The sequence below is a fragment of the Magnolia sinica genome, chromosome 5, assembly GCF_029962835.1.
Source record: "Magnolia sinica isolate HGM2019 chromosome 5, MsV1, whole genome shotgun sequence".
NCBI classification, from domain to species: domain Eukaryota; kingdom Viridiplantae; phylum Streptophyta; class Magnoliopsida; order Magnoliales; family Magnoliaceae; genus Magnolia; species Magnolia sinica.
The window spans coordinates 25143955-25155007 of NC_080577.1; the positions used below are offsets into that span (position 1 = coordinate 25143955).

The 11053-nt window shown below is 41.2% G+C and overlaps 1 protein-coding gene across 3 annotated transcripts in view; it reads right to left on the reverse strand.

Moving 5' to 3' along the window:
• LOC131245804 (BRCA1-associated RING domain protein 1-like) overlaps positions 1-10798 on the reverse strand; it is a 28399-nt gene extending 17601 nt beyond the window's left edge. Inside the window, exons 1-8 of one of the 3 annotated variants that reach the window (XM_058245509.1) lie at positions 10355-10798; positions 9388-9441; positions 9216-9286; positions 8552-8620; positions 7939-8414; positions 3985-4209; positions 3791-3874; positions 3448-3548 (exon numbers count right to left, since the gene is read on the reverse strand). In XM_058245509.1, coding sequence (XP_058101492.1) covers positions 3448-3548; positions 3791-3874; positions 3985-4209; positions 7939-8414; positions 8552-8620; positions 9216-9286; positions 9388-9441; positions 10355-10443 — 1169 coding nt within the window. In that variant the 5' untranslated portion in view covers positions 10444-10798. Of the gene's footprint in view, positions 1-3447; positions 3549-3790; positions 3875-3984; positions 4210-7938; positions 8415-8551; positions 8621-9215; positions 9287-9387; positions 9442-10354 lie in introns of those variants that run through there. The other 2 variants (XM_058245510.1, XM_058245511.1) reach the window with 2 other exon arrangements.
• Between the last annotated feature and the right edge of the window lie 255 nt (positions 10799-11053).

Sequence of the window (11053 nt, forward strand, 5' to 3'; positions counted from 1 at the left end):
CGTTGAGCCAAAATATGAGGCCAATCCGATTTTTCTGGCGGGCCATAACATAGGAAACAGTGATTTCTACCATTTACATCCATTAGGGCCTAGTCTGATGTTTCTATACACCAAAACACATCGCATATTGGGCTCATTTGGTCAGTCTTGAGCCGTAGAATCCAATGGCTGGAGTGGATTCTCCTGATGCGGGCCCCACCTACGAAAAACCTCGAGAAAACCATTTTTCAAAAAAAAAAAACTAAGCAGCAGCAAGCGCTGCTGCTGTCCAGAGGATGCGCAGCGTCCTGCTGCGCTGGGATGTTAAGGACGGGCAGGGACATGGGTCCCTGCCATGGTGGGCCACCCCAAAAATATGTCGGATACTCAGCTCAGGTGGCCCATGCGGTAGGGAACAGTGGGATTGAGCGCCTGCCATTGAAACTCCTGTGGTCCAGGAGTTTTGGATCAATATGAAATTTGTTTTTCCTCTTCATTCAGGTCCTTGTGACCTTATTAACAGATTGGATGGTAGGTCAACATTATGGTGGGACCCACTGATGTATGTATTGTAATCCACACCTTCCATTAGTGTGGACCCCACCATGAGGTACATACTTTATCTATGCCGTCCATCCCTATGGGACCCACCATGATGCACGTGTTGCATCCAAACCGTCCAACCACTTTGAAAGATAATTTTAAGGCTTGAGACAAAAATAAGACAGATCTATTTATCAAGTGGACCACACTGCACAGTAAGGATTGAACGTCTACCATTGAAATCCTTTGGGAATGCAGAAGTTTTGGATTAGTAGGAAATTTGTTTTTCCTCTTAATTCAGGTCTGTGTGACCTTATGATCAGATTGGATGGGAAATAAATGTTATGGTGAGCCTTAGAAATTTTAATGGTGGAAATCATTATCACCACTTATATTTGGGTGTGGCCCATTTGATATACATGGGACCCATTGGTGTAGCCTATTTGATGTACATATGGCCCATGTGGTGTGGCCCACTTGCCATATGAGGGCCCATTGTGATGTATTCAAGGCTCATGGATTATGGCCCATTGCAATGTACAAAAGGCTCATTAGTGCAGCCCATTGATGCGGCCCATTTGATGCGGCCCATGTGATGTAGTTAAGGCCCAATGGGATGTATTTAGGTCCATTGCAATGTGTGATTTCACCGTGGTGTATATAATGATGTTTATAACGGGTCGTGCCCTGGGAGCAATGATGGTTTGATGTCCACATTGTAAGGATAATGTTGGTTAAATGTCCGCATTATGACTCTCCCTAGGGCCCATTTATAGGCCCATACTTGTAGTGTGTAGGCCGTCTAGGCCCATCTTCGTTATGAACAAAGTCCATCACCATATAACATGTTTAGTATAATTCCATGATTCATGCTCATACGCATCATATGTATGCTTGATATGAGGAGTGACTGATCATAATATATGCCTTCGGGCAGATTGTTTATAGGCTCCCTGATAGGCGGAGTTGCCCTACATGAGCACGCGGTACGCGCAGGATTGTTACATAACTAGTAGTGTGATTCGTGCACTTCGTATTTATATGACATGATTACTGCACGCCCTAGCAACATCAGGGCTGTGGCCTCCACAGGCACATTGTAGATGGCAAGATCGGACACCGGAAATACTGTTTCTAGCATCGGGGCGCCATAGATGTCCCTAGGTAAAAATCCCTAAACCCGACAGTACCAAAAGACTCCAACGTCGAGACCGAGTAGATACATGAGCGCACGAGGGCCAAATACCAGGAGGTCGCACCTCTCACTATGTCGTGGTCGGTTGGAAAGGAGTGTGGCCTTACTCGCCCGAGGGTAGGGAGTATTGCTAGGCTGAGTTTGACCAGCTCGTAAATGGATCCACTATCGACATGCTGAATAGGTATTGGCAGACTATTGGCCAGGCGGATAGTGAGGTTTCTTACGCTCACTTGAACTGCGCGCCTGAGAAAGGGGCAATGCCATTTGGAGTGTACTAAACCCCGGTGATTATCCAGAGTGAGAATCATACTGATATTTGATGCTCTAGTGAGTAGCTCTATTGATATGTGGATGATGATTGGCATGCATGAGTTGCATTTCGCATCGCATGGTCTTGATATGGCCGATAGCATTCATATTTTGCACCGCATAGCCTTGGTACGGCTGATTGCATTCATGTACTCATCAGCATGATTTCGCATTACTCTGACATTGTATTCTAAGCATGCTCATATTGCGCACACACTTACACCACCCTCTAAGCTTTTTATAAGCTTATGCACGATTGATGCGTGCAGATGACGTCAGGACGCGGCCGTATCCTCGCCGCAGTGGGAGGGTGCAGTCGAGCTTCGGGAGTTTCCATTATTATCTTGTATTTCCCTTCATACGCATTGTACTCAAAGTTTTTTATCATAGTGGATTTTGTGATGGTATTTTTGTGGTTATTGTCCGTGGGTTATGCTTATTACGAATCAAAATCATGTTAGAAATCCTCCTTGTAGAACTCAGGATCAGAACCTGGTATATGGGTGCCGGGAGCCGAGAATGGGGTACTACGGAGGCTGTCGGCGCCAGATTCAACGATCGGAAATTTTGTGAGCCCGGTTTTCGAATTTGGGGCGTGACACACCCCGCCGAAATGCTCCCCATGAAGCATTAGAACAGCTCTAGAGAGCTCTTCTTCAAAGCTCATCCGAACAAGAGCAAAACCCCTATATTGCCCTGAGTTAGCATCCCTTGGCATGATAACCTCCATCACCGCTCTCGCGCGACCGAAGACACTGGAGATGTTGACGGGCAACCAACCGAGAGGATACCCTTTTACATACAAAGTTGGGAAAAGCGAATTCCTTCTCTCTTGGTTGGACTTCCTTTAGGGACATCCTTTTCTTCTTCCGACCTCCGTCCAACCCTCCGACAAAGCAACACAATTAGCATCATCCCCTTCTCCCGAGATAGCCTTATCGTTAGTCTTGAGACTCGTCCCGTTGATGCTTGCAGCTGCCGTTCCTTTCCCTCATTGCTGTGATGAGCCATCGCGATTACCGAGATATCCTCGTCTTGCGTCAGCTCTTCCTTCTCCGTCTTCGTTGTTTTCCGGATCACCGGGGTCCAGAGGTCTTTCTCTGATCATAGTGTCAAAATGGATATGGAGGTTTGGAGTGGAATTAATTAAAATGGTTTGGAGGTCCGGAGGTCTTTCTCTAATCTAGAGACGATTAGAGAGTTTGGAGGTCCGGGGGTCTTCTTCATTAGCAGCCTTGTATCTCAACTATGTTTTAAGCCCTCTTTTCTTACAATTTCCAAGATTTCCAAATGGGAAAGAAACTCAACTGGACCAATCGTGCAATATAACGATGAATAATTAAGATGCAATCAGCCAATTGTGCATTCAAATATGCTTTACCATAATTATTGAAAACCAGTTTCAAAACAAGATATACCATTCAACACATTGCTTGTGAACATGCAGGGCATTGGAGTGGATTGCTTGATCTGCCTCAATTTCTGTCCCGTTGGAATAATGCAACATCGGTCCAGTAGCCTAGAAGACCAAACAGGGGTTGAACAGTGAGATTGAGTCAAATATCATGAGATTTTTTTCAGTCAGTAAATAAATAAAAAATGCAAGGTGAACTATGAACACATTGTACATAACAAACATGTCATTAATAATTACTTCTAAATAAGCACAGGCATAATGCCTCATGGAGAAATACATGATTATTTGTATGCATTTTAGTAAAAAGGTCAAATAATCAACTGAAGTCAGAAATGATGAATCACCTTAGAGTATTTAGAGGACTGACAAAATGCACATACAGCAGCTGGACCTGTGTTCGTAGAGCTAGAAGGATTGGACAGCTGCATCTTGCAAAAGATCCAATTTAATCCAGATTCATAATCAGAGACATGCCAATACACATTTTGTAGAATTATCATGATTTGAATCCACTAGTGTGAGGACCAATGTATATTACCAAATCAGGAAGCCCACAATCTGACTTCTTCTGTCTCTTTGAGTCTCTGGTTTGGTCCCCTTCAGATGAGGAGGGGCTTCTAACATTTAATTTCCTTGACACATCTGATTTCCTGACTGAAGGATCTGTTATTGGTGAACAGCGTAAAACAACTTCTGCTTCTAGGCTGGCCCCATCTTCTGGTCCTTTCTTGCTCGCACCCTTAGATGACAACCTCTCTGCACTCTGCAAATGTGGTTAGATCCAAAAGTAAGAAAGAATACCTACAAAAAGATATCTATTCATTAGGAATGACTATTGAACTGACTAAGAAACATGATTCAGGAAGGCAGTGAAACCTCAAAATGCCAACTGTAGAAGGTAAAGATGGAACATGGTATAAGGTATTTGAGTTAATAGAGTAAGTCAACATTTCTATAAGGTGAAAGTGCCATTGACATCAAAGCAAGAAACCAATTAGCCCTGGTATATAGTAAAAAGACACATGATTAAAATATAGCGAGAGAACACAGAAATAAGGATCAAAGTCAAGCACGCAAGTGTTAGTGTGCAAGCACCCACATACATGGAGAGAAACTAACAAAGATTGGTTGAGCCTTCTGATATTTCTTAGTCAGGCACTAGGCATTTATCAAAAGGTTACGCTTCTAAAATGTACAGCAGATTAAGAATAAAATGAACTTCTTTAAGGATTAGAATATATTAACATACACAGTTTCTAAATCCAGGTGCTTCAACTTCAAATGGCAGCCAGACGCATCAACATTTATAACATATGTGTGCGTGTGTGATCTCACATATGTGCTTACACATACACACACAAAAGAAAGGCATGCAATGCATCACACATGCACACAAGAAAGGTGTGTGATGCCATGCATTTTGTGCACCATTAAAGAAGGAAGTAGTTAAGATTGCTAACCAAGAAGTTTCCCAAAATGGCCACTTTCGATACCTTGGGTCAGTAATTCATGACAGTGGAAAGAATGAGAATATGTTACCCTTAGAATTCAAGTGGGGTGGAAGAAAATGGAGATGTGCCCCTAGAGTTTTATGTGATCATCATGTACCACTCAAACTGAAAGGAAAATTGGATAGGATAGCTGTAAGAACAGCCATGCTTTATGGGACAGAATGTTGGAATAGCACCAATAGGTAATAAGATGAGGGAAAGCAAAATTAAATAGTTTGGTCACGTGAAACAAAACTACAAAGTGCATCAGTTAGGAGGAGTTGGTACAGGCTGAAGGCTCTAAAAGAGCAAGGGGAAGGCCCAAAAGGTCACAGATGGAGGTAGTAAGAAAAGACTTGACTTATGGCCTAACTAAAGTTCTAGCCCTCAACAGAGTGGAATGGCATAACAAGAGTCATGTAGCCAACCCAATTAATTGGGATAAGGCTTAGATGATGATGATGATAATGATGATCAAAGAAGGAAAGCGCACATAAATAAGACCACAAAGTAATTTATGACAAGCTATTCTCAAAATTCAAACAAGGTTGGCAGACTCATGAGCAATGTTGTCAAATGGCATAAGCAATCATTTGCGATCATTTATGCCTGATCGCACAATCACATAAGGGATCGCACAACCTTTTTTTGAAAATTTAAAATTTTAAAAATTAAAATTATATATATATATATTAAAAAAAAAAAAAACTGAAAAATGGAAAGTATGCAATCGCATATGTGATCACTTTATGCAATATGTGATCACATACCATCCATATGGCATATGCGACCATTGCATATGCCATATGAATGGCAATATGCAATTATGCGATCGCTTTTGAAAACATTGCTCATGACTATTGTCATATGCAATCACATAAGCACATCGCACATGCCATTTTAGGATCATATATCACATATGCCATAGCTGCATATGCAGTTATATGACCATTGGGCATTATGTCATGGCATATGCAATGGCTTATGCAATTATGCCATTGCTTGTGTGATTTTATTTTTTTTTTTTAATTTTAAAGGTAACTTTTTTGAAGGGCTGTGTGATGGCATATGTGATTATGCGATTGCACATGCGTACAACCCCCTTGGGTCGCATACAATCATTTACGCTATTTGACAACAATGCTCAGGCCTCAAACTCAACTCATTTAACCTATCGATTTTGACAGTGACTCAGGCAAGTCAAGTTTTGTGGGATGGGACCACTAATGCATGTCTGGAAAACAATGTGTGAGAAAAAATACAAGTCAACACCATTTTCAAAATGGTGGTGACTATCACAAGAGTCTTCCCTTTAGTAAGTTACTAGTACTTCAGCAGTGGGCAATTAATGAGACATAGGCACCAGGACTTGTAACTTGTACAAGGCATACACTACTCAAATTAAACTATCCAAATTGTGTGGCCCACTACAAATAGTTCATCACATCAAAACCAAATTGAGTGAATGTTCATAACACTTGATTAATGAACATTTGCTTGTTGAATCAAAAGTGTCAACAAGTTTTTATTTCAGCCATTCATTAAATATGCACTAATCTATTAGCTAAAAATTTAAATATCTGAAATTCATATATAAATGATCCATCTAAATTGGAGACCATAATTTCCAGAGTTTAATTTAAGTTGCTTGCATGCCACATTGCCACTTGTAAGATTTCTTAATACCTGAGCATCAACCATCACACTCTACCAAATTTCCAAAGTCTCTTTTTTTAGAGAATAACTTTGATGCTTTGCCAAAGTATCGTGGACAATACGTACCACTTGGAAATTACTTAGAGATTGCACACATGGCATGCATTTAGTCAAATTAAACCATCCAGAAAATGGAAGGCAATGGAAATATATCATGAACAAAAAATCAAAATTATGTTATCATCTAACTGGTGGATTAGGGAGCATCCATTGCACAGTTAAAAATGAAAAACATCCAATCACCATATTTCCGCATACAAGTGTCCACCAAACAGAGGTTAGAATTGTTCAAACAATCTGATCTTGGGATTGTGACTTGGCGAGAATGGGCTGCACGATCTTTTCCTTTTGACTAGAGTTAACACATGCCACATGTACAATTTTCAAGTGCCCGCCTACCAAGCACCACACACAGCCTGAGTGTCGTAAAGCTCCTTTTTGGGGGTTGAATGGGGCTGTCACAACAGCAACAGCCACATGCCACCACATGCAACAGAATTGGAAGAAGATGAATGAGAAGGAAGAAGGAAGAAAAGGGGGAGTAGTGGAAGGAAGAAGAAGGAAAAGGGCAAAGGAGAAGAAGCATGCAACTTGGCCAGGTTTTGTAAGAATCATTGAGTCATGGGAAAACTCAGGGAAACTCGTCCAGTGATGTCCCATTTTCACCCCAACCGAATCAACATCAATTTTGATTCAATGGGGCACAAAAACCAGGTTGACTCTAGCAAGTCCCAAGTTAACTTGCCGAGTCAGCCAACCTTGGTAAAAACATGATATTTTTATCAATACAAATGACTCATTCATGAGAATCCCTGAAGAACCCAAAACCTCATGGTACAATGATGAAGGCATGTGACTGTGTGGCCTTTACAATCCACTATTTCCATATATGTGTGTGTGTGTGTGGTGTTTCACTGTTTTTTAATCAAATAAAATAAAATATAGGAAGTTGTTTCAAATAAAGGACCAATTTTAACAAAAGTGCATCGCCATTCAAAGAGGCGCTGATTTCACTTGTGATGTAAGTGATGCACCTTCCTTAGAAGGAGCACATTAAAGAGGATCACCATCTGCAATAACTTCCTACTTTGACCACTCTGAAGTGTCATTTTTTCCTTTACATTAATTGTGATTCACGATTTGCCGTGCCCATCACATGGATAGCTCTAATATCCAGTGAGGGAAAAAAAATTGCTTGATTCAGTGAGTGAATTAACTTTTTGAGATCATTGCTTATGCATGAATGAGCATTATCCAACAACAAAGGCCATCAGATATAGACTTACATGCTCACTGCCTTGATCATTGCTGTCATCGTCAGAATCCTTGATGTCGCCAAACGATGGAGGGCTGTCAGGGGATGACTGTACCAGCTGACTCACATCTCTTTCATGAGTTCCACGCTCTTCGTATTCAGGGTCTCTTAACAAGGAAAATGGTGATGAAGCGGGATCTCTCCCATTAACCAAAGCCTCTTCATTGGCGCTATATTCACCATTCTGGTTACCCAATCCCATACAGTCAGCACTTTCTCCATCATTTCTTGGCTTACTAGATTTTACAAGGCTCTGAGGAGTTTCAACCTCATTTTTGGTAGGATGAAGAGAAGCCTGAACTCGTTTATTTGCCAGGAAAGAAGGTAGATATGTTTGCACATTGCTTGAATTTTCTCTATGAAGGTTTTGTTTTTGTTCCCTTCTTGATGCATCAACAATATCTAAGTTGCTCGGGACTGGATGATGGTTTGAAGACTTCTCAACATCTAAAAACATTACAGAAACAGCTGTCTGTCAAACCAGGTACGCAGAAAGAAAGAAAGAAAAAAAAAAAAGAACTAGAAAATCAGAGTGGACAATGTACAATATAGATTGACTTGAGATGCTAGTTGAAAAAGGTTACCTCCAAAAGCAGCATCCAAACTTTTGTAGATGGATACCATAGTTTCCATGTGTGGAGCAAACCTTAAATCTGCACCAGGAGGAACTCAGTTTATGAAACATAAAATGTGTATGGACTATGGAAAGAGAAACAGAAGGATGCTCAAGTTCACCCAAGTAACTTTATGTGCACCATGGAGCTTTCAACAAGTGCACAAGTGGATAGTTCAATCATTGATATGGACCTTCAATTAGATTAGGACCATTCTCCATGGGCCACCATGAAAATCGTAGCAATCAGAAGATCCTTCTCATCTGATCAATGCCCAAAAACAGAAAATGATTGGGGTCATTTGCAACTAAAAAAGGTCTAGTCACCACTATCAACCATCCATCTGGTAGGCCCAACCTTGGTTAGCCAAATCATGTAGAGAATCAATTTGTGAAAATGATCACAATCATCAATCTGTGGCCAAGAAGACTGAGATATGCGGTGGTTAGGATCAAACAGTCAATTTGACTTTTTTTATTGTACCCATCATGAGTGAGCAGGGCCTAGAGGATGGTCGAGATTGATAACTTGGCCTTCAGCATGGCTCGAAAAGCACCAGGGTGCACTAAAGATTAAATGCACCCAGGCCTACTTATGTGAGTGATGTGAACTCCATTAGAGTTGGTGACTATACCCTGATTAACAAATGGTGATTTGCAGACAAGGCATTTCAATCCGAATTCCATAGGTCTAGAAATACAAGACCTGCGTGAATTGAAGAGTATGTGAAATATATTACAGAAAAAAAAAAAAAAAAATTTATAGTTACATCAGTCTCAATTGAAAAACATAGAGAGATTTCAGACCTGCAAAATATATGATTACAGGGCAGCAACATTGGCTGGCTCAGCAAGTTTAGGCTGCACCAGGTTAGAGATTAGACACTAAAATGCACAGATGATTATTAATTACAAATTGATACAAATAGATGAGTAATGAGCCCACAAGTTTCCATACACACAACCTCTAAAATCAATATAAAACATCAAGCTTCAGATCTGATTAATGGACTTTATCAGGTCCAACTGACCTATATTGACTACCAGAAAGGAAAAAAGAAAAGAAAAGAAATTCAAGGTTTTGCTTGTATATGTGAAACCTCTGATGACAGAAATTACAGAAAGGATTGTGCATGAACTGCCAAACAGCATAAAATGAATTGCAGGAAAAAAATAAATTAAATAACGCCCACAGGGCCATTACTCCTAATGCCCTCTGCCACCCAAGGAGTCATGCTCCATGATCAGGTGCATCCCACCGTGATATTCAAACGAACAAACCAAAATTCCTTCATTGGATGGGTGAGATCACCCAAATGAAATAACACTTGCACCATGAACCAACTAAGAAGGGCCTCACTAAACAAACGGTTGGGATCAACAAGAGGAAGGCCATGAATGATCATGGGTCCACACATATTACCAAGCAACTCCTCCCTCTGAACTCCAAATTAAAAAACCCTAATTTACATACCGACCTCATAAAGAACGAGTATTGCCCAACTCGCAGAAAATTGCCAAGATATCATGACTATAGGGCACTCAGCTCAGCCAAAAGGTTGGTCCACCATGAAATTACCTAGGGATGAAATCAAGCCAATCCACTCATCAGCTGACCACACATGCACTTCAGATTAGATCTGCGGCTGTCCATTGTTTTCTACATCGTAGCACAAATGATGAGCGGATCGACCTATTTTTTGCATCGGGTTTTCTTCATTGTGGGACCCACCTTAGAAAGATAAGAGGGAGGAAGGAAAGAGCAGATAGATACCAGATGGGGCATTTCAGCTCCAAACCCATTTTCTGTAGATGAAGCAAGCATGGATTGAGAAATCGACGGCAAATCTCAAAATCCGCCATTTTCCGTCTCTGCTAAAAGAAAAACTGGAAAACGCTTCTTCTTCTCTCGTCTGGAGCTAGATCTAAGTGTGGGGAATGCTTCGGGCTTTTGGGGATTTTGGGGTCTGAGATCATTTCTATTGAGCGGACTTGAGGGTCTTGTTAAGTGGAGTTTTGTGTTTTCGAAACTTGTGCGCGGGGCGGCGAGGGATGTTTGAAATGCCGTGGATTGCAGATCTAGCGAAATGTGAATGGCTGTGATTTGTCCGCAGTCCCACTTTTGAGAAAGCGCGAAGCCGTTTCGGCGAGCCGTTAGGTGGCGCCAGGGGATGTGCGCGCGAAGGGTTTAGCGCGCACCTTTTTCGTTTATTCCTTTTTCAGCTCGCGATCTTCGAGGCGGATTGCGTACTAACAGCATCAGTAATGAGGTGGTGTGTATCCATACCTTACCTTCATTTTTTTTCACAGTAGAAACTCATAAATTAGGCAGATTTAAATCAGAAAATGACCTCGTCGTTAAAAAGTGGTGATTGAACACTCTTCGTTAAAAGCTTCTTAGGCACCGCAAAAGTTTTGGAGCTGTGTTTTCTCGCTACCTAATCAACACATTGGTTGAAAAACAAACATTACA